The sequence below is a fragment of the Aethalodelphis obliquidens genome, unplaced genomic scaffold, assembly GCF_003676395.1.
Source record: "Aethalodelphis obliquidens isolate GAN/ISIS:26980383/991018 unplaced genomic scaffold, ASM367639v1 scaffold27, whole genome shotgun sequence".
Classification (NCBI taxonomy): Eukaryota; Metazoa; Chordata; class Mammalia; order Artiodactyla; family Delphinidae; genus Aethalodelphis; species Aethalodelphis obliquidens.
Genome location: NW_020837971.1, coordinates 18,063,310 through 18,087,035, shown reverse-complemented (window position 1 = coordinate 18,087,035; position 23,726 = coordinate 18,063,310). Strand labels below are relative to the sequence as shown.

General features: G+C 53.9%; 1 protein-coding gene across 9 annotated transcripts in view; it reads left to right on the top strand.

Moving 5' to 3' along the window:
• Nucleotides 1-23,726, top strand: part of TNS3 (tensin 3) — a 224,337-nt gene that overhangs the window by 76,592 nt on the left and 124,019 nt on the right. For all 9 annotated transcript variants that reach the window (XM_027124073.1, XM_027124072.1, XM_027124071.1 and 6 more), the window contains 3 exons: nt 19,535-19,587; nt 21,315-21,486; nt 23,292-23,342. In XM_027124073.1, coding sequence (XP_026979874.1) covers nt 21,337-21,486; nt 23,292-23,342 — 201 coding nt within the window. In that variant the 5' untranslated portion in view covers nt 19,535-19,587; nt 21,315-21,336. The remainder of the gene's footprint in view (nt 1-19,534; nt 19,588-21,314; nt 21,487-23,291; nt 23,343-23,726) is intronic.

Here is a 23,726-nt window from a genome sequence, read left to right as displayed (position 1 = left end):
GTGGAGACTGAAAGGCTCAGTTAGGAGGGGAGAAGCATGACAGGCACACCTGGACTCGGGGGGCTGGGGCATGGCCAAGCACTCGAAATGGAGGGATAGGTGTGAGGCCAGAGCTTGGGGCACCATCTCCGCTGGAGAGGCAGGGTGTTCTAGCCCTGCGGTGCTGGCTGGAGGCTCTGTGTTTGCTCGCGGAGAGCCTCACGCCCTATTTCCGCAGCTCCTGCACCCGAGTGGGGGCACACGCTGGCTGCTGCTGTGTGTTCAGCAAGTACGGATGGACAGGAGTGCCCGGGGATTTACAACTTGGGGGAAGAGTGAGGAGTGTTGAGGAAAAGCTGAACAACTGAGTTGAGAGGCGGCCCGGGGGCTCCCTGTTCCTGAGGTTCCCGTGCGCTGGTGATCCAGATGCCCGCCAGCCCCTCCAGGGCATCTCAGAGCAGGCCGGGCTCCTGGGCTGGGTTGATGACTTCGTTACTTCATTTCTCAGTTGCTCATTTGTTGTGCTTTTCTCAGTTCAGGGTCCTTTGTGAAGGTTGGGGCGCTGGACTGGCATTAAGTCAGGGCGAGCCCACAGTGGGAATGGGAAGACCCCCTTCCATTCCTTCCAGGAATCAGCAGGACCCAGGCCAGGCTGGTCAGGGCTCAGCCAGTTCGCGTTCCGGGAAGGGGGCCCTGACCTTTGCCCGGTCTCTGGCTGCAGCTGCCCTCAGCACCTCTCCTAAACGCGGCCCTGGGCCATCCCCACAGCTGGGTGTGGGTTCCCGTAGATTTCCAGGAAGGAGGCACTTGCCTCCAGCCTTTCGTTACCCCAGGCCAAACCTGGGTCTACACTAGCTTTGATTTCACAGTTCCCTCCCTCACCTGAAATAACATCCAGGCCCCTGGCTTTGTTCCCCTTTGCGGGTGGAATTGTCAGGAATTCTGGGAAGGTGGCCCGGTGAAGAGGCCCGGCATTTGCAATTCCTTAGTGGGAACTCCAGGTCGGCCATCAGGAGCCTTTCCTTAAGTTTCAGTTCAGGGACCTTCTGAGAAGGAGGGACAACCCTCTGCAAATTAAGAAAACCCCCCACCATAAGCCACCCCCTTTGTAGCTGGGGTGTGAAAGCTGGTGGCTACGTGTTGCTGGCTGCCAGGCCCGCCTGCAGGTGTGACGAGAAGGCTGCAGGGGACACGTGAACTCAGGGTCAGCTTGCATCCAGGGCAGCACGGAGCCCGGCTAAAGATTACAACCCACCCCGACTGCAGACGGTCACTTCGGCGATTGCTTCCCCGTGTCTGTTCCCGTCCTTGTGTCAGACGTCGGCATCCCCTGCACATCCACCGCCAGGTGTGGCACACACGGCGTGGCATTGCCACCACTCTGGCTCGGGTTGCCCATCCATGTCCATCCTTGTCCTGGGCCCCCGCGCCCAGCGCTCTGGGGTGACAGCGGTCAGCTCGCCAGGGCCTGCAGCGTCCAGCGTGACAGCTCCTTCCCAGGGAAGGGCCTTGGGAAATGTTTTCAAGGAATGACTGGGGTGTCCCCAGGTCCGAGGGCTGGAAGTCTGCAGTGGATAAGAAAACGCAGGTTGAGTGTTGTTTCTTTTCTTTTATGACTACGGTTCCGCAGCAGTCACAGGTTTTAAGTGTGGGAGGGATGCTTGAAGACGATGGTTCTGTGTGATCAGTGGTGGAAATAGCAGTAACTATTGAAGGGGAAAAACAACTGCTTATTTTTTTAATGCCCCGGATTGGGACGAAGGAGAAGCATCATATTGCCATAGCGCTTGAATTACCTGAGTGTATTTTTACCTGCAAGGGGAGTACTCCTTAAAAAATGCACACAGCGGCAAACTCGCCGGAGTTTAAGTCTCTGCCCGGGAGCAATGGCAGGGGGGCGAGTGACCCTGGCTGTCATTTTGGGAGCCCAGGGGTGTGGAGTCAGATTCTTCTCCAAGTTCTATATGCCCTAGGGCCCTCCTCCCCGGCCCTCTCCTGGGACCCAAGGAACGTTGGGACACAGGGGCCTGTCTCCGGAACTGGGTCTGGAGCGATCCCCCGAGTGCAGACATTCCGCGAATCGGCGTTGTAACAGCTGTTAGCTTTGTGACTTTGAGACATCATTTTCTGACCTATACAACAGATTTTAAAAAGCACTTACTTAAACAAGCAACAAAACTTTGTTAGTTACCTGTGGTGGGATGTTAGGGGACCAACTTGTGAAATTGGATGAGAGAAGCAATGAAGCATTTGACCTTCTTTTCTTGTACGAACTGTACCTCAGAGTTAAAAATAGATGAAGGGAGGAAGTTTAATTTGGTGAGGAATTCCGCTAACAAATGTTGAGAAAGTGATAGCGTTAGAACAGGCCATGTTTCAGACCACTAATAACTGAACAGCTGGCTCTAGGCTGTGACCTTCTGTAACCTCCTTGTTCACAAAAAGGAAGCTGCTGGGGTCACGTGGGCCTCACGTGAAGGGCAGGCCGCCTCTTGGCCGAGTCCCTACCAGAAATCAAACCAGAATCACACCAAGCCCAGACCCACCCACAGCTTACAGGAAATACGGGGCCAGAGTGATCTGAAAAATCTTTCCAGAGGGGTCAGCAAAATCAGAACAGGGAAATTCTACTGGGTAAAAAGAACCCCAGTTGTTTTCAAATACACTGCAAGAAGAGGAGGAACCTGTGCTCCTCCGAGGAAATGAAGAGACAGGTTAAATAAACACTGTAAGACTTGATGTGGGTCCTGATTCAAACCATCAGACCGTGAAAAAACAAAACCACAACAAAACTTGTGAGACAGGGACATTTGAACATTGATTCCATATTTGTGTACAAACATGATTTCATATTTGCTTCCATTAAGGAATATATTGCTAATGATACTGGTATTTTGTTGTATTTTTTAAAAAGTCTTCATTCTAAAGGTACTGAAACCCTTATCAGATGAAGCGATGTGACGTTTGGGTTTGGCTTTACAGTGATTCAGTGAGGAGCTGTGGGGATTGGAAGCTGGTGGTACCTGAAGCTCAGGACCCTGGTCTCCACATCCCAGGGTTATAGTGCAGGATGCAAGTAATAAGGCACAGAGCTCAGGGTGGGCTGGTGATGGACACCCAGTGGCCAGTAACTGTTTCACCATATGAATCGCCCACCATGTTTCGAGATCCGCTGCCAGCTCCCCATCCTGCCCAGTTATCTTCCTGAGGGCTCAAGGCTTGCCCGCCAGCGGCCAGTGTGGCCTCCTGACTAGTTGACATCTGGAAGGACACTGTGTCTGCTTGATGAAATGCTTCACTGAAAACCTGCTGAGTTCGTCAGCACAAGACACAGAGGTGATACATTGTTTTCTAAAATGGCAATGTTTACTTCATAAAGCCTTTTTAAAACAGTCATTCTACGTGAAGTTAGTTTCAAACTAGCCAAGTGCATTCTTACTCTTCTCTTTGGGAAAATCATACATCTTCCTCCCCAGAGGGATTGACTTCAATATGATTTGCTCATGAGGTACAGACGTTGAGTGAGCACAGATTTAGACTCAATGTGACAAAGGACTTTGGAAAATTAAGAGTTAAAAATGGACTTGGAAGTGTATGAGGTGGCGAGCTCCCTGTCCTTGGGGATATTCAAGTAGAGGCTGACAGCACTGCTGCAGCGGTCATTCCGAATGTGATTGGGAGATTGGGGGACTGAGTGAAAACGACAGCGAGGGTTGCTTTAGCAAAGCCAGCAGAGTATGTGATAACAAGGTTTTAGTCCAAACCAAGCAATGCACAGATAGTTTATTTAGTCAGTGGTTCTCAAAGTGTGATCTCAGAACAACAGCGGCAGCATGAATCTGGGAACTTAGAAACGCAAATCCTCTGGTCCCACCCCTGACCCCAGATCTCTCTTTTCCTAAGCCTGCCGAGTGACTGTGCTGCCAGCTGAAGTTTGAGCACCAGCTCTACGAGGAGATGTCTTCCAGGGGTGCGGCCACTCTGAGCGAGCCTGGCGGGCTGTGCGAGCTGGGCGTGGGGATGACTGAGGACGCTGCAGCCTAGGGGGACGGAGAGGGGGTGGGCTGGGCTGCCTCACCGAGATCCCTTCCTCTTGGGAACAGTCTCTCACCTCCTGATGCCCTTGTCCTCTCCCTCCTGCATAGACGATGTTGTAGTCCTTTTGTCCGCTTTCTAGAACACAGAGCCAGCTTCTTCAGGGTCTCTGTCTAGAAAACGCTCCAAGCGGCTCAGTGCATGGCGTCGGAAGTCCTCAGGTGGAAACAAAGCTCTGGCAGAGACAGTGCATGTCTTCAGAAGGAAGCGTGGCAGCATCAGCCTGTCAGCCTCTACCTTCCAAAGAGGAAGGAGAGGGCTTCCCTGGTGGCGCAGTGGTTGAGAGTCCGCCTGCCGATGCAGGGGACACGGGCTCGTGCCCCGGTCCGGGAGGATTCCACATGCCGCGGAGCGGCTGGGCCTGTGAGCCATGGCCGCTGAGCCTGCGCGTCCGGAGCCTGTGCTCCGCAACGGGAGAGGCCACAACAGTGAGAGGCCCGTGTACCGCAAAAAAAAACAAAAAAAAAAAACAAAGAGGAAGGAGAACTCCAGGGCTTAGCTTCCCAAGGAGCATAAGGCACCCTTGGTATAAAAAAATGATATCACATAAACTTACAACTATGACTGGATACTGTGATTATGATTCTTGTCATAATGTTATTGTGACAAATATGGGGACATTAGAATTGGGAAGTTTTCCAGATAGTTCTTAAGTGAATCAAAGATTGAATCACCTACAAATTTAAAAAGATTAAATTACAGTCACACCTCATTGTTAGTGGATTTTATGTTTGCAAACTTGCCTGTTTACTAAACTTTATTTGTAATCCACAGATCAACACTCACTGTGATTCTGTGGTTGTCCAGGGATGTGCGCAGAAGGGCAAAAATTTTGAGCTGCCTGTGGGCACGTCACCAGCTGAGGCTGTACAAGGTGCCTTCTTGTTTCAGCCTTCAGACTAATAGTATCAGTAAACAGGTGTCCTTTTCAAGGTATATTTTAGTGCCACATTTTTTTCTTTTTGTTAGTGATTTCTGTTTACAATGGCTGTTGCTCATAGGCACAAGAAGGCCGGCCAGTGTCATGGTGACTTTTTAGAACATGAAAACCTTGAATGAACTACAGCTGATTAGTTTTTTTTTTAATTATAAATTTATATATTTATTTTTGGCCGCATTGGGTCTTCGTTGCGATGTACAGGCTGTCTCTAGTTGCGGTGAGCAGGGGCTACTCTTCGTCGTGGTGTGCAGGCTTCTCATTGCGGTGGCTTCTCTTGTGTGGAGCACGGGCTCTAGGCGCGTGGGCTTCGGTAGCTGTGGCTCGTGGGCTCAGTAGTTGTGGCTCGCAGGCTCAGTAGTTGTGGCTCGCGGGCTCTAGAGCACAGGCTCAGTAGTTGTGGCACATGGACTTAGTTGCTCTGTGGCATGTGGGATCTTCCCAGACCAGGGCTCAAACCTGTGTCCCCTGCATTGGCAGGCAGATTCTTAACCACTGTGCCACCAGGGGAGTCCCCAATTGATTAGTTATTGATTAGGGGTCCTCAGACCTTTTCCCCTCACTTGCCCATCAGAAAGAAGAGACCCTAGCCTACTTCCCAGCTGCCTCCCCACGAACCTGCAGTGGGCAATTCTCATACAAACCTGAGGGGCGGGCAGGAGGAGAGGCCAAGCTGGGAGGAATTCGTGGTGGAGGACTGAGTGGTCTTGGCTTTTGGGGTGCTAGGGTAGTCGGGAAGTTGGCGGCCCACCATGGTGAGTAAGAGCTGGGAACCTCTTATGCATTTGGCATAAACAGGTTTGGGAGCAGACATGGTGGCCTCTGGGCTGAGTCCCATCGCTGCTTCTCACTGGCTGGGTGACTTTGGGCATGTGGTCCTCAGCTCCCTTTTGGCAAAGTGCGGATGGGAAGGGTTCCCGGCTCAGGGGGCGGCCATATGGGTCACGAGAGAGAGTGCAAGGAAGACACTAGGATGGGTCTGGGATAAGTGGCTTTAACCATTTCTCTTCTCCATGTAATAACAGTCATGAGGAGGGTTGTCACATGTCATCGATTTGCTTTCACATTCAGTCAAACCTGTCATTAAAAATGATCAGAATGTGTAGGTGGTTCTTGAATTGACCTGTCAGTTAACCCGCAGAATCCTGACCGTGACTCACTTTAGTATTTAACTGTGTCGACACAGACAACAGTTGTCGACACAGACAACAGTCGCCGTATGTCTTTGGTGTATTGATAGCCCTGTCTTTGAGTTCAGTCCAGTGGCTGAGGCTCCCCTGTCCTGTTTTTGCATAATGTACACCCACAATGAGTCCTCTAAACTTCCCTCCACGTGTTATGAAAGCTGAAGGAGACTTAGGAGATGACCTGACCACATCAGTCCTCTGGATTTGCCCTGGGTTTTACACAACCTGGTTAGGTCGAGAGCGCTGATGACTGTGCATTTCCGGGGACGTGAACACCCACCCGTGTTTGTAACAACAACGGATCTCTTTCTTTTGAGGCTCATGTTTCAGTGGTTTGCACAATGTTTCCTTAAACTCGGCAGCGACAGAAGCCAGCGGACGTGGTCGTCTGTGGGCTGGTTGGTGGATGAGGCAGTACAGGGTTGTGGAGGCTGGGCAGCCCTGGGTAGCAGGCATTTGTCTTCCAGAGTGAATGGAGTGACCATACAGTTATTGATTGGTGGGGGGGGCCGGTCAGTTATGGTGTGACCTCATTTATTTGGTTCTTGGAGGGCAAGACAGAGTTTAATTCCAATCAGTGAGCAGTAGGTCCCAAACTTTGACGTGGCTTCCCAGCTGCTCCAGCCAAGACTCATCTTCCATTTTAATTCAACATGTGTTTGTCTTTTGTTTATTTATTAAAAATATATTTTTTTTGGGGGGGGGCTGCGTTGGGTCTTCATTGCTGCGCGTGGGCTCTCTCTAGTTGTGGCGAGCGGGGGCTGCTCTTTGTTGCGGTACGCGGGCTTCTCACTGCGGTGGCTTCTCTTGTTGCGGAGCACAGGCTCTAGGTGCGTGGGCTTCAGTAGTTGCAGCACGCGAGCTCAGGAGCTGTGGCTTGCAGGCTCAGTAGTTGTGGCTCGTGGGCTCTAGAGCGCAGGCTCAGTAGTTGTGGCGCATGGGCTTAGTTGCTCTGCGGCATGTGGGAATCTTCCTGGACCAGGCATCGAACCCGTGTCCCCTGCATTGGCAGGCGGATTCTTAACCACTGAGCCACCAGGGAAGTCCCTGTCTTTTCTTGAATGTGATCCATTGTCATCCAGCATTTAATTCCACATTCACAATCTTATATTTACCTCTCTGTTTCATTTTAAGCAACTTAAATGTGGGAAATATCCTCACCTATAAAAAGGGAACACCATTTCAGAGATGTTCTCAGAAAGGGGGCCTGCCTTTTCCTCTGGACCCCTGGATTTCAGTGGGGCCATCCTTGGTGGGAAGCTTGGGCACTGGCGCAGGATGGGCCTGCAGGACAGGACACTGCCCTACTGGGCACCACCCGGAGTGGCCTCACGTCACTGCTGCTGAAGGCCTCTCTCTGCAGAGAGCTCTCGCCCTCCCAGGATGAGTGACACTACCCCAGCGATAATCACACAGGTCCTGACTTCCTAGAGAGTGTGTCTGGTCTCTCCTGGGGCTGCAGGTCGCTCCTGGGCTGCTCATATCCCTGGCTGGCACCGAGAATGCTCCTGTTGGGAGTTTGATGGTGTCTTTGAGAGCTGGATCCCCAGGCTTGGCGTGTTCTCCATCACCACGGAGTAAGGAGTAAACAGCCTGTCCTTGGGGCACCACACCTGGCCCCGTCTGCTCCCCCACCAGAGGGCACTTCCCCTCCCAATCACGTCTCTCACGCGTGAAATGCGGGAGTTGGGCTAGGACCGTCTCTCCCTCTGGGGCCCCTGATGGTGAAGAGAATGGCTTTGAGCCAATACCGCCATGAGACACGGGGCTAGGTGCCTCTGGACTTCTCCGGTCCTCTCATGGAGCCAGGAGGCTGCTATCATTGACCCATTTCACAGACATGAGAAACGATGCTCAGAAGAGTTAAAAATCCTGCTGACGTGACAGGTAAAGGGACAGGTGGCCCGATTACCCTTCACCCCCGCGGCCCCTCTCAGGAAGCCCCTGCCATCCTGTGGGGACCGAGCTGGCCTAAGACAGAAACTGGAGCCCCTCAGCTCGGGGCCTCCACTGCATCTGGCCTGGAAGGAGGCCCCACGTGGTTTCCTCCAGAGCGGACCCCTCCACCCGCTGGCCATCCTTCCAGGGACAGGGCTGTGAGAGCCTCCCACAACCCTCCCCGTGGTCCTCTATGGGAAGAAATGAAATGTCCTTGTTATGGAATAATTGATAAAAAATAACAGAATGCCTGTTTAGATGTAACTATAAAATGGGCTTACATGAATCTCCCTCTCAATTTAAGGAGCATATCCGACCATTTCATAAAATGAAATCCATCAGACAGCCTCTAGGGTAGAGAGCTGGGGAGGGGAGGGCGGTTCTGAAGTGGGGGATGGGGCCCCGGTTGCGACGTGGGGGATGGGGCTCTGGTTCTCGGCCGCTCCTGGCCCGGCACTGGCTGTCCTTCCTCTTGTAGGTCTGGGTGTCCCGTGAGCAGGTTGAATCCAGCCTCAGACAGGTTGGGCCACCTGTTCAGCCACGGTTTTCCCCACGGTCTGACGTGTGTCCAGCCACCACCTCCTTTTTCCTTTTGGCCTCCTGGAAACTCGGGGCCCAGGGAGCGTGACAGTTCAGGAGCTAATGGAGGTATCGTGGCGCCTGCTTCTTCTTTCGGTCCAGCTATGCTCTTTGACTTCATTTGTGTGTTTGTTTCTTGGTTTTGTGCTAATTAAAAAGAACAGAAAGAGGGCAGGCGGGCGGGTGGGCACGCACCTGTTAGTTTCTGGGACACCTGCCTTCCCAGGAACCCTGGCAAGTTTCCTGGGGGAACTTACGAGGATGGGCCTAACCTTTCTGCACCCCAGGGAGGTGGGACTCAGTGCCAGCAGGACGCGGCTCCCCGCCCTGTGTGGTCCTTCCTGGTCCCTCTCCGGTCCCTGCACGGCCCTGGCAGGCAGCCCTCAGCCAGAGCCCGTGTCCCTGCCCTGAGCGCAGGCCTACGTGCTTTCACTGAGCCCTCTGCTCTGCTGTGGGGCTGGGGCCCCTGTGCTGCAGCCCTGAGACTGTGCTCCCAGCTGCCCCTCCTGTCACCACTCCTCCGCCTGCATCAGGCCAGTGGCAGGGAGGGAACAGGGCGCCAGGAGGGAGCTGCTTCTGCAAGGAGAAGCTGGCTGTGCCCCTCCGCAGCACAGTGAGTTCCTCCCCAGAGGGATCTGCAGGGCCTCCACTTGCACTTGGCACCGAGTCTGTCCCTGGCGTCTCTCCTCTGTTTGCCTCTGTCCTCGCTGGGTGGCGATGGGGCAGTGAAAGTCGCGTGGAGCACCGAGCCCTGACCCTGGCCCCCACCCTCTGCTTCCTGGGGGCGGCCACTGCCCGAGCTGAGGACCTCTGCCCATCAACCCCTCTGGGGACATCGGACTTGATTGTGAAAGCGCTGTCTCCACCCTCCTGCCCTGGGGACGCCTCCCTCCCTTTCTTCATCAGCCTCGGGGTTACTTATGGTTCAGACCAGCCTATGCAGCTCAGAATTCTGATTATTTGGTCACAAATAAGCACAGACAAAATCTCAGTGTGAACAAAACCTTGCTTCTCATAGTTGAGCTTGGGGGTTACCTTAGTTTCCTAACTTAAGAGGGGTGTGTATTTTCTAGTAATTCATCGTAATCGCTGCTCACCTGTAGGAGCATTAAGAAAAGAATTCTTAAGGTGGGCAATCCTAAAAAGATTCTTAAGGTGGGCAGTCCTGATAATGAATTTGTTTTCTGGTATTCTCGTTCTGGAAGGGAACGGTGTCTTGCTGGCTGTCTGACTTTGGGAAGATTTCTTTCCCAGAGTCTTATTTCTTTGAATGGCGCTGTGGTCCTGGATGGTTACTGTGTTTGATGTGGGCTTGTGGGGAAGTTGCGTTTCAGGGGCCAGTCCCTGCCTGGTGCCCGAACACGAGGACTGAGTGCAAAGCTGATATTCATTTAGCACTTTCTACCTGCCAGGTGCTGTTCGCAGCGCTGCACGTGTTTCCTTATTGAATCCTCCCAATACCTCCACTTTCCAGATGAGAAAACTGAGTAACGGAGAGGTAATTTCTGAAGGTCAGACAGCTGGGGCCTCACCTAGGCGTTAGGATTCCAAAGCAGGTGCACATCACCCCTGTACCCTGCTATCCGGGCAGTGAGTGAATGAGTGAACAAATGAATGCCTTTATATTTGAACTGGATGTGGGTAGCTGTTGCCTCTCAAATTTTTTTTTTTTTTTTTCGTGGCTCTGCCCCGCAGCAAGCGGGATCTTAGTTCCCTGACCCGGGATCGAACCCATGTGCCCTGCAGTGGACGCATGGAGTCTTAACCACTGGACCACCAGGGAGGTCCCTCAAAAAGTTTTTAAATGTACTTTTAACTCCATTTTCCTGGAGAAACAAACACAGAATGTACAGAGATGTTCAGCTGATCTTAATGGAGCCCCCTCCCCAGTCCCCAGCCTGGCGGTGACCTCTGTGCACTGCCACCAAGTCCCGTGCTTCCTTGTGAATCTGGCTGTGGTTATGCAACGTGCCTTTTGTTCCTTTTTATAAGACCTTTCACAACGCAAGTTTCGGGGCTGGTCAGCGTGGCTGGGACCAGCACACAGGTCCGGCAGCTCTGGGGAAGCTGGCACCCTTGATGTGTCCTCAGGCCCGGCCAGGGTCCCGGTATGGTATTCACTAAAGGTCTTTCTTTCTTTGCTCTTCACCCGAAAGCCAGAGGGGGCGAGGGGAGGTGGGAAGCAGGGGTGCAGCCTTCACCTGCTCCAGCCCAGGGATCCCAGTGCCACCCTTCTCCCCGTGAGCGGGCGCGGGGAGCGAGCCTGGTGAGAGCTGCGACCAGCTCCCCGGTACGGTCGGCAGTGTGCCTGGAGAGGAAGGCCTCTGCTCCGGTTTCGCCTTGCAGGGATCTCACCAAACGCTTCCACGGGGTGATCTGGAGGATCCTGTTGGTGAGAACGTGTGTCACAGTAGCCAGTACCCGGGTGGGCGCAGCGTGAGTCCCACCCAGCCAGTGAGAAGAAGCCATATTTGACGGTCTGTGGGGACAGGCTGTACTTGATGGTCAATGGGTTGTCTGAAGTTGGTGTTTCACCACCTGGCTGTGCAATGGAAAATTTCTTCCTAATAACCAACCACCCCCCTTTCATTGAGTCCATATGTTATAACCTTGGGGCGGTGCAGAGAGTTGCTACTCTTCAGCTGCTATTCTTTTTAAATTTTTTTTTTTTTTTTTTTTTGCGGTACGCGGGCCTCTCACTGTTGTGGCTTCTCCCGTTGCGGAGCACAGGCTCCGGACGCGCAGGCTTAGTGGCCACGGCTCACGGGCCCAGCCGCTCCGCGGCACGTGGGATCTTCCCGGACCGGGGCACGAACCCGTGTCCCCTGCATCGGCAGGCGGACTCTCAACCACTGCGCCACCAGGGAAGCCCGACTGCTATTCTTTTAGATGATGAGTCTGTTTAAGCCACTTAAATAGTAAATGTACCCCATGTATTTATTATTATTATTTTTTTATACATTTATTTATTTACTTATTTATTTATTTTTGGCTGCGTTGGGTCTTCGTAGCTGCGCGCAGGCTTTCTCTAGTTGTGGTGAGCGGGGGCTACTCTTCGTTGTGGTGCGTGGGCTTCTTATTGCAGTGGCTTCTCTTGTTGCGGAGCATGGGCTCTAGGTGTGCGGGCTTCAGTAGTTGTGACATGTGGGCTCAGTAGTTGTGGCTCTCAGGCTCCAGAGCACAGGCTCAGCAGTTGTGGCGCACGGGCTTAGTTGCTCCGCGGCATGTGGGATCTTCCCAGACTAGGGCTTGAACCCATGTCCCCTGCATTGGCAGGCGGATTCTTAACCACTGTGCCACCAGGGAAGTCCCCCATTTATTTTTGTTATCCTAAAAATAAAGCTAGGTAGATATTCGTTACTGAAATGTTAAACAGTATCCCCCTGCCTCTTAACATGGCCAGATCACCCCTCTGACTCTTTGAAATTATTGCTTGGTTTATTCCTTCCTTCATCCTGCAGACATCCAGCAGGTGTTTTGCTGCCTGCTGCCTTCAGGACACCGCTCCCAGGGCTGAGCTGCATCTGGGAGCCAGCAGCCAGTGCCTCTGCTGTGTCTTCAAGGGGGGAATGTAGAGCTTAGACAAGAATTCACACCCTGGTTGTTTCTGTGCAGTTGAGGTCAGTGCGGTCGAGAAGACCAAGGTAGACAGAACATGCATACGGGGCCCCTTTGCTGGGGAGATGACATCTGAGCTGAGAGCTGCAGGTGGGGCTTGAATAAGTGGGTGCAGAGCATGTGCAAAGGCCCTGGGGCAGGAGGGAGCGATGTGTTGGGAGAACTGAAAGGAGGGCTGCGAGGTGAGGATGGAGAGTGAGGGAGACTCCATGAGGTAGGCTGCTGGGTTGGGGCTCACCCAGGGCCTCCTGAGCCAGGCCAGTCCCCACCCTTCACCCCGTGGCCAGGGGACATGAGAACGCTGCATTAGCATCAACCCCTGCAGCACAGGCTTGATTTGTCCGCCGTGTGTGTGTGTGTGTGTGTGTGTGTGTGTGTGTGTGTGTGTGTGTCTAAGTGTGCTTGTGACAGGCATGGGTGCTGCTGTGTCTTCACGGGGAAGTGTCCGTGGCTTCCTCTCCTCTGCCGACATGCGTTCACTGAACCCTGAGTGGTTCTCATTAAGGCACTGCTTTCTCTGTTCTCATTTTCCTTTTACACCATTTCATGCTTTCCCAGAAAACACATGAGAATATGTCGCTGTAAATGCTATTAATGCATTTACTCTGTGCTGGGCCCTGTTGTGGGTCTGTGACAGGCCTTTGCTGCTTTAACTCTACAACAACCTTGCGGGGAAGGTTGCTGTAGTGATCAGCCCATGTTATGGGTAAGGAGCATGAGGCACAGAGAGGGCATGCTGCCTGCTCAAGGTCACACAGCTGGAGCATTCAGGGTTCTGTTACCTGTACTTAGAGGCCTTCATCTGAAGGAGAGCAGGGCCTGGTAATGCAGGGACAGCCTACGTGGCTAACCCTGGCCTTGGGTCAGCCGGCTGTCCCTGTGTGGCCCTGCGTTCACAGCCGCCAGGGCCGGAAGGGACTCCGGGAGATGCCCGGAGGGTGGCCATGGTGAGCAGTGTGGGTGTGGTTCTAGCCCAGGCCGCACTGCTTACTTGCTGTGTAGTGGGGCTTACTCCGAACGTCTTCCCTTCCTCTTTCCTGCCCTTTGCGTTGGAGGGTGACGGGGCACATGGCCTATAGCAGCTGTTGTCTCTGCACCCTGAATCCGATCCCTCACGTAAGGCTTTTTAGGTTGTCCCCGAGGCTCTGCTGGGGCCCTTGGCGATGTGGCGTGGGTGCGGTGTCGTTGACGCGTTGGATTTGTCAAGCACTTTTCGTGGAAGCCTACAGGAAGCCAGCGATCCGCCTCTCATGGATGGTTATTGGCGACGCGGAGCCTGGCGTCCTTTGGCCTGGACACGGTTGCTGGCTCTGACTGCAGCACCCTCCTCCAAACCCTTCGACGGCGCATTCTGCATCCAGAGTGAAGTCTTCAGGGGTTTGTTTACTGTCATGCATCGACTACATCTTTTCCTTGAAAAAGTATAAGATACAAGGGCCCCTAGTAATTCTTGGCCTCCTGTCAGGGTAGCAGAGGTTCGGCTGTAGATTTGAGGTGGTGCAGGATGTTTGACTGAACCAAGTAAGCCTCAGGTCAGCTGGGGGCCCGGCGGCCCGGAGCCCCACGCACCCTGGGGAGCCAGCGGCTCCTGGGAGGTGGTGTTGCCCAGTGGATGAGGATCCCGCCTCCCCCTCTGCCCCATACACCACGCACGTCTGTGAGCGCAGGGGACCACCTCCCCGCCGGGCACCGTGGGTGCCTGTCTTTACTCAGCCCGGGCGGGGCCTGCAGGGTGTGCGCCCGGGGAGCAGCTGCCCTCCCACTCTGGACACGTGCTTTGGCCTTCGTCCCCCGCGAGCTTCCAGTGGCCTTTTCACGCCGGTCGTCCCCACCAGGACCTCAGGACCCCACTGTTCTCTCCCTCTGTTGTTTGGAAGTACGTGGCTGTCCCTCGTCTGCTCCCAAACGGTGGAGTGCCTGTCTGAACCCCAGCCTTCCTTCCAGCGGTCTGCCCTCTTAGAAAAGCGCCGTTATCAGTGGCAAAGCATTTCTCTCCCAGCGATACTTGGGCCAGTGTCACCATGTGTTCTGGACTGAGCTACCCCTGGTCTTGGCGAATGGTGCACCAGTCTCTGTTCTCTCTTTTTTTAAAAAAAATTTAACTAATTAATTTTTGGCCGCATTGGGTCTTCGTTGCTGCGCGCGGCCTTTCTCTAGTTGTGGCGAGCAGGGGCTGCTCTTCATTGCGGTGTGTGGGCTTCTCATTGTGGTGGCTTCTCTTGTTGCAGAGCACAGGCTCTAGGTGCGCGGGCTTCACTAGTTGTAGCTCGCGGGCTCTAGAGCCCGGGCTCCGTAGTTGTGGCGCACGGGCTTAGTTGATCTGCGGTATGTGGGATCTTCCTGGACCAGGGCTCGAACCCTGCATTGGCAGGCGGATTCTTAACCACTGCGCCACCAGGGAAGCCCTCTCTGTTCTCTTTTAATAACAGAAGTTTGTGTCGGCATGCAAATGTCAGGGTGGTCACTGTGCTCTCTTGAAAGATGGCCACATGATTGCAGAATTGCTATTGCTACATCTATTTCAAATATAAAAATGACCTCATTAGGAAAATAAATGAGTTTTAATAATTTGAAAAATATGTTAAACGAGAGAGCCCCCGGGCAGGTCATCTAGTTCTTTATCTGGTGGATGGCTCACTCCTCTCTGTTTTGGATCCGTGGACTCAGGGTTTGCAGGGCTGCACCAGACCTTCGAAGCGCTGGATCCAAAGCTGTCATTTTATCAGGGAGGCCAGTGACTTCATTGGGGTCCCAGGACTACATAGTGGTCTAAGCAGATGAGCTCTGGGCCTCCAGCAGCCCCTCAAGCAGCCCAGGCTTTGTGGGTTACCTTCCGTATGTTTAACCTTTAGCACGGATTCCACCTGTGTCTCTTCCCTTTGCCCTTATTTTTCTTAGCACGTTTAGAAGTTGAGAGCTGTGATAAGCATGTGCCAAAGGGGACACAGGTGAAGGAGGCTGGGCAGGGCAGAGGCAGGTGGGGATGGTGCTGCATCGCCCTGGAGACCAGGAGGAGCACGGCAGGTGCTGTGCTGCTATCACCCGGGGCGCTGGCACAGGTCTACGGAGAGCGGTGGTGGCCTGCAGCCCTCAGCCTCCGAAGGCTCCCCAGGAAGCCTGGCGGACAGCTCTCTTCTCACAAAACAGCAGGAGAAAAGGCGTTTGCAGCACAGATCTGGGGGCCAGGGGGCTACAAGTAGAGAGGCTTCTTCAGACTTCCACGAGCTCAGGATGCAGGGTTTCTCATGAGCAAGGGACTGTCTTCAAGAATCTTTTGTACGTTGGTTCTCAGTTATTACTATTTTTTTTTTGCGGTACGCGGGCCTCTCACTGCTGTGGTCTCTCCCGTTGCGGAGCACAGGCTCCGGACGCGCAGGCTCAGCGGCCATGGCTCACGGGCCCAGCCGCTCCGCGGCATGTGGGATCTTCCCGGACCGGGGCACGAACCCGTGTCCCCTGCATCGGCAGGTGGACTCTCAACCACTGCGCCCCCGGGAAGCCCTCTCCGTTATTCTTAAGGCATGAAATATACTGTGATGATAAAGGGAGACTTTGGCTTTTTAGCCCCCAAAGTAGATAAATTCTCTGCTTCCAAGTAAAGACTCACAGAGACATCACATGTCACCTTCCTGACAAGCACGGTGTTTGGGCATGGTCAGGCCCCTTCCACTGGGCGTGGGGCGTGCCCCTCTCTATCTGCTCACGGCAGAGCTCCCCGGGCAGCCAAGGGGCTTCCATCCAGTGTATCCGGGGTCCCGTCCCCTGCGTATCATCTGCTTGGTTCCAGATACAGCCCCAGAATGAAGTTTTCTCCCGTTGCAGGATTTCATGCACATCAAATCTCAGAAACTGGCTTAGAAGTGGTAATTTGCTCACGGTTTTGCTCTAATCCTCCAAGCGTAGGGCTAGACTAGCTCCCCAGGGAAGAGCTCCGCTGACTTCAGTGATTCCAGTCTGACCCAGGGACAGGCTGAGCAGGGTGGGCTGTGGACCATCGGGGGCCGGGGGATCGAAAGAGTCCAGAATTTCGGTGTCAGAAGTTGCTACTGCATCTTCACTGTGATATTCTAGACACCTAATGGTACTTCTGAGTGCTTTTTCCCAAACCGTGAAGTGAGGAGAATCACATCTCCGTCCTGGGGTTCCTGCTGGGAAACAGGTGGCCGACCACGAGTGGGTCTGCTTCCTGACCTCAGTCACCTGTGGCCTCTTACAGGACAGTGCCGGTGGAACACTGCTGCCTCCCATAGTGAAGCCCGGGGGGCTGCGTGGTCGATGGACCCAGGCCCTGTCGCCCCAGGCACGGCTGGCTGCTGTGGGGTGCAGGGGCAGCACGGCGAGGAAGGGAGGCAGGGACTTTCTCTCCAGCCTCTTGGGGGCCCTGACTTGCCGGAGGGCCTCCCTTTTTCATCCTAGAGATCCCCTCCTCACTCTTCCCCTCCCGTGTACCAGTTCTGGCCTCACTGGTTCCCTTGCTGGTCCCTGAGATGCAGACAGTCCCACCGCAGGGCCTTGGCACTGGCCACACCCCCCGAGTGGCATCGCCTTCATGTGATGTCCCTCAGCCCACCTCCACGCTAGGCTTCTCACCTAAGGAGTGGCCAGGAGCCTCACCGGCAGGCTGGGGTGCACAGTCGGTATGTATGTGGCAGTCCCAGCCCCTGTCATCCAGTTAGGTGATGGGGGCAGGTACTGGAAGGCATAGAGGGCCTGCCTTCAAGGAGTTCGCTCTTTATTGACAAACTTACGCTTACGGATGGTGTCAGCTTATCCTAAATGGGTGTGTGTTACTTCAGTGTAGGTTGGCAAAGGACACAGCTCAGGCTGCAGGTGGAACTGAGAAATGCTGGGAGGGTAGGCCGAGGCCTGGCCTTCTGATTGTATTGCTTGTACGTATGTATGTATTTATTTAATTGTCTTTCATGCGTGTATGTGTGTGTATGTTTCTATCATCTGTCTATCTGCCTAACCCTATCATGTATCTATCACCCATCCAATCTATTTGTCTGCCTATCTACCATCTAGCTGTGTATTTATCGTCTATCTAGCTGACATCCATCATGCAAAGGGTGGTGGAGCTCAGGACTTGCTGTGGGTTTGGGCTGTTTCGGACCCTCTGTGAAGCTGCTGAGCCTTGAGGCTGCTGCGGGGAGTGTGGGTGCTACCCCTCCAGGCCCACCCTCACTGCCCTCTTGGGGCCTGGTGTTTCCCAAGGCCCGGAAGCTGCCCAGCTCTCTGCCTTCTAGAGCAGGAAGTATCTCGCGCTCCTGTGCTAATTCTGGGGGAATTACAGAGCAAAACTAAAACGGTTCTCTTGGACCGACCTTCAGGTCAAACCAGGAGAGAGTACGGAAGGAGTTTCTGTGGCCCCCTTGAAACTCAGCTTCCGTGTGTCAGGAATGACAAGGGACGTTCCCTCTCCGGCTAAGCAGCGAGGAGGGGGCGGCCTGGCGGCGAGCAGCTTGGCCTGGTCACATCCCGTGCTTGGACGTCAGCAGGTGGGGCTGGTCCGCAGGGCCCCCGTGGCCTTCCCTCCCCCCAGGGTATTGTCTTCTCTCCTGCTTTGCTTTGTCACGTGTGTTCGCACAGACGGGAGTTTGCAGAGTGAAAACGCAGAGAGGTTTGTAAGTATCGGAAGACAGAATCAGTCCCTCTGTGCTGGTTGGTAGTAGGGAGCAGCGGTCTCCAGTCAGCTTTGCGTACTCACCCCCAGGTTGGCGGCTTCCTCCCTGTTTGCCTTCCAGGAGGGCGTCTGAGTTCTGTGACTGTGGCCGTGAGGCCTGAATGCCACACCAGGAGCTGGAACTTCATCTGAGCTGACCCTGGAGGCATTACACTTTCTCCAGTTACAGAAGTGAGCTATGTTCTAAGCAGAAAAGGAAAAAAATGCACATAGAAGAAAAAATGTAACGGGACATTCCAGAAGCAAACTTCTGCCCCGTCAGCCTGCACTCTGGCCACACATTGCCAGGGGTGCGTGTATAGGAGTGAGTGGGTCTGTGTGTGAATCATACTCTGCACCGGTGAGCGGCCATGTGGCCGTCTGGGGTCGTCAGCGCTGTTGCCGTCATAGGTCACGGCCTCTCTCCAGGCTCACACACGTGTCGCCGTCTGCAGGGTAGCGTGGTTTATCTAATGTAACTGAGGGGCCGTGGTTGACCTCTTAGGCTGTTGTCTATTTTTTGCTGTTACACACATCACAGCGCAGTGAGCGTCCCTGTCCATAGAGACTCACAGACTTTTCCATTAATTTCCTCAGCGTCATTCCTCACATTGCTAAGTCACATGCTTCAGACCTTTTAAGGGCATTTTATATTTACGGACAAGCTGTTTTCTGAAATGCTGAATCAGTTTACATTTCCCCAATACTTAAAAAATACATTTGACGCAGCGGGCAGGGAGGAGCTCACAGAAGGCAGTAGAGGAAGGAGCCTCCTGAGAGGAAGGCATTCGGGGAGATGAGACGGGGACGTCTGGGCTCTCCTCCCCCTCTGCCATCTTCGACAAGATCTCACACCTCTCAGAGCCTTGGTTTCCCGACTTCTGAAACGTGGGGATAATTCCTCCTCACAAAGTTGCTGGATGCATCTCCTGAAAGAGTGTATATATAGCCTTAGAGTGTAACGTAACCCTTACAACGCGCGCGCGCACACACACACACACACACACACACACAGGGAAGGGTTATGTAAACTGTAAAGTAATTATAACCTGAGTTTTTTTTTTTCCCTGTTGGATAAGCTTTTTTACAAAAAAGAGTGGAAAAAATTGAGAATTCTCTCAAAGTCATTAACTGGCTCTTTCAAGTAGATATCAATATTAACAATAATGATAGTAATAATGCCCGATGTTGACTGAGCGCCTCCTGTATACCAGGACACGCAGGACAAGCGTTTACATGTGCTGGGACCGCTCACCTTGCCCCGACGCCCGACGGGGATTGTTGTGCTGTCCCACGTGGGAAGCCGTCCTGCTGTTGGTTAATGGAATTGCGTCACTTGGGATCTGGAGTCTTAGGGCCGAGATGACCTGATGAGCTGTCGACCCTCCCGGGTGATAAGAGGAGCCAGTAGTTCAGGGTCTGAACCATTTATGATTAAAGAGAGGATCGGGCTCCCATCCCTCCTTCGTGGTGAGGTTTGCGATGTGCGGGCTGGCAGGACAGGGGACTTGAGAATGACCCTTGTTTTGTCATTTGCAGACTCCGGGGGCCTCCTCACCACCTGCCTCTCTGTGCTGTGACAAACCATCCAGGTGAGTGGCCATCACCGAAACTCCTTCGTGTGCCTCTGGCCTTGGGTCAGATCTCACAGAGGAAGCCTGGGCACAGTGTTATTTTATTCTGTAGTGAGCTTAATGTCGTTTTCATTTTTAAAGATAAATGCTCAAAGGTGATAAATATCATGTTTATGTCTCTTTCTGGATGTAATCTCCCAGCATTAGAAACGCTGGTTGTGGAAACATTCAATAAATAATTGGGTAGCTGTGATTGGATTGTGAAACGTAACATTGGGGATGAGCTCTTTATTTTTTAATACCAGTGTCAAAAAATGTGATTTGATTTTTTAAAGTAAACAAAACTCTTTAACATTCATGTCTGATGCATAAGGTAGAGAAGGAAAATCTTGGTGATTGTTTGAATTTGAATAAACCAATTAAAAAAATACATTTATGATAATGGGTATTTAAAGATATTGTTTCTTTCAGGCGTGATAATGGCATTGTAGATATTTCAAAAAATATCTTTGTCTTTTAGGCATAAATGCAAAAATATAAGTGAAATGACATATAATATCTGGGATTTCTTCAATGCCATCAAAGTGATGGAGGAGGTAGCAGGGAGTGTGGATGGAAAAAGGTTGGCTCTGTGTCAGTTTTGAAGTTGGATGACTGGGTGCCTGGAAGTTTGTTAAAACCATTTGATGTATTTTTAAAATTTTTTCAGAATTAGGCGAGAAACCCATGTAACAAGAGTAGTAAACAAACAGCAAGTGCAAACCCCTAAGGCTGGTGGTGGGGAATTTGATGGACGAAAATTGCTCTCCCGTGACTGTCCTGCACCCTTCTGTAGTTTCACTGTGGGCTGTCACTGTCTTGGGGTTGACCCCGGCACCTCTCCGCTGGTTGTTTTACCTTCCATCCCTGACACCACCCGCAGTCCTAGGGCCCTCTCCTGGGAGGGGCTCTGGGGCCCGTGGTCCCCAGAGCACCGTCCTAGTGATGAGTGAAGCAGAGCCTGGATGCTGTGTGCAGGAAGCATTAGCCCGGGCTCACCGGGCTCCGGGCTCTCCCCACACCAGCAGCCCTCCCCTCTGCTGGCTTCATTGCTTGGCGTTTTTACCCTCCTCCAGGCCCCATCCTCCCATACCTGATGCCTGCCCTTGTCTGCACGCCCCAGGTTAACCCACGCGCGGTCTCAGCAGAGCCTGCGCACAGCCCTTCTCAGAGACGCTAGCGCTTGCCTCCCAGCTGCTGAGATTCCCTCCCAGCTCATCCCCCCTGCAGGGCAGGCCAGCCTCCTGCCTGGGCCCGCAGGCCCTCCGCACCTGCCGCAGGATGCTACATGTCGACGTGACGAGTCACTTGCCGGTGTCTCCCAGTCTTGGCCTCTGCTCTGCCATGAGCTTCTCCCCTGCTGCCTGCTCCTGCCGTGATACCCAGAGCAAGGGAGGCTCCTCCCTCCCAGGTCCAGGCTCTCTGAGCCGACGCCCGCCCACTGAGGCCCTCCCTCTGCAGGTTCTCCATCAGGCCTGCTGCTCTGCCACGAGCCTCTCTTCCTCTGTGTATTCCCTGCTCGTAGCTTATAGTGCCCCAGTCGTGACCGTTAAGGAAGTTGAGATGTGTGCCCTCCTGGGATGGGGCACAGTAAATTCCCAGATGCCTGTGATCAGGTCTAGGTGCGAACAGTGAGCGAAGGTCCCTCGACTTCTGCTGTCCTGGCACTCGGCCCCTCCCCTGACAGCCTGCCGCGTGTCTCCCAGGCCTGCAGGGCTGAGCCCCGCCATGGAGGACGGCCGCGAGCTGGACCTCACCTACATCACCGAGCGCATCATTGCCGTGTCCTTCCCCGCGGGCTGCTCCGAGGAGTCGTACCTGCACAGCCTGCAGGAGGTGACGCGCATGCTGCGGTCCAAGCATGGGGACAACTACCTGGTGAGCGGGGACGCAGAGCGTGAGGACGGTTGAGGGGACACCAAGGGTGGGGACGTTGGGGGACACTGAGTTTGCTGAAACTTGGCGAAGGCGCCCACATGCGTGGACTGAGGAGCTTGCGGGCGGGAAGGCATCCCAATCCCTGCGTAGCTCAGCGCCCTTGGGGGCCTGGTGGATGGGGAGAGGTGCTGGGGAGGGGGACGCACCGCACAGAGGCCGCACTGGCTGCCGCGCACGGCCCGCGGTGGTCTGGGGCGTCTGGGCTCCGCACTTGCGCCCCGAGGGCCGCCGGCTTCTGCCCCGGCTGCTGGGCTTGACGTCCCCGTCTCCAAAGCCCCGTTCCTTCCCTCCTGCTGAAGGGAATCGGGGGACGGAGGGTGGGCATTCAGGAGCCGGCGTCTGTCCCGGCCCCACTTCAAACACACGTGAGGTTGTCGGATGGAGCCCCCAGTTGAGGAAGACCGCGGAAGAGCAGAGTCTTCCTGGACGGCCTCCTTCGCCCCTTGCTCTGCGTGTTCCCTCCGTGCCAGTGCCGGTCCTGCAGCAGGGCCCTGCGGCTCCGTCTTCCGCTCTTTGAGTTAAATGACAGCTTCTCGCACCTCTCCAGACCCGCCTGTAAGACCTCTTTAAATGACAGGGTAGATATTGCCATCCTTATCGGCCTCCTGGAAGGGCTGGGTGGGTGGCCCTGGAAGCAGAGCAGGGGGAGGTGACCTCCAGGTGGCTTCCAGCAGCCCCTGCGTGGCCCAGTGGCCTTTCCCCCTGACGCCCGCCCGTCCTCAGCATGGCCTGGTGACAGGCAGGGAAGGCGGGGTCCAGCCCCTGAGATCACCCCAGCCCATCCTCGCTCCCAGAGCCGCCTGCCCTGCAGGAATGGTGTCCTTGTCCTGACACCTGGCCCAGGATGGGGGGTCCCCTCCACGCCTCGTCCTTCCTGCCCCGCGCGCGGTTCACTGAGCCCGCGAAGGCCTGGGGCCTGGGCCCCGGGAGCTGGGGCAGTGCTTCCCTCCACGCTGGCCAGAGGCCCCCTTGCACAATGGCGAGGCTGCCGGGTGCTCACCTTGTTTGGGGACAGGGACCATTTTGAACAATCTGAAGAAAGACACACCTGTGTGTCTTCCATGGCTTCTGAGTTCAGAACCCGGGGTGAGTGCATCTCCTCCCCCGTGTACGTCTGAATTGTGTGCCCTGACAGGTGCTTGTGGGGACAGAACTCCTCCCTGCCCACAGCTGTCTTGTCAGGCTACAGGCCTCGGCCCTCTGAAGAAGGTTCTAACGGGGCCCACGGTCCACAGGTGTAGGAGGCAGCTTGTTCTGGGGTAGAGGGACCACGGGCCCTCACCCCAGGAGCACCCCTCCTCTCAGCTCTCCACCGTGTCCATCTCCGGAGAGAGAAGGCTGGGGAGCCCCTTCTGCTCCAATGTTGTGCTCATTTGTTCCTTTCCTCGAGGTGTGGTCAGGTTTCGCAGGCAGCTCTGCTTCTCCGTGAGCGCACGGGTCTCTGGGCTGCCTCGGAGTGTCAGGGCCTGGGCTCCCTGAGGACCAGGTGCCCTCCTTCCCACACGTCCTTCCTCTGACGAAGCCCATGCTTTCTGGGGGCCCAGTCCAGTTCCGCAGGATCTGTGTGCTGTCATTCTTTGTTTATTTTGTTTGCTTTTCATTCTGTGACAATTACATATCTGTACATTCCAATCTTTTATAATCCTCTATATCTAGAAAGCAAGTAGCGTGTGAGAATGCAACTGTATCCTCTTTGATCTCTGAGGACCGTGTTTAGTCTAATAGCTTCTTATTTCCCTTTGTAGGTGTTAAACCTTTCGGAAAAGAGATATGACCTTACAAAGCTTAACCCAAAGGTATGGATCTTAGCCCTTTATATTCTGAGTTTTGTTAAAGGTCCACGATGCTTATCCTGCTTGTGCAAAAAGGGTTTGTAGCAAGTCTTTGTGGAATATGACTTAGTGAGGGGTATTAGGAACTGTTCATATCCATGGCTTATTTTTTTTAATTAACACTTTTTAGTTTGAAATAGTTATAACTTCACAGGAAAATGCAAAAAGAATACAGGGAGATCCCACATACCCCTGGCCCAGTCTTCCCCAGTAGTACTGTCTTGCATAACTTATAGTAAAATATTAATGCCAGGAAGTTGATATTGGTACCATCCACAGATTGCATGCAACTTCCGCTGGGTTTACTTGCAGCAGCTGTGTGTGTGTGTGTGTGTGTGTGTGTGTGTG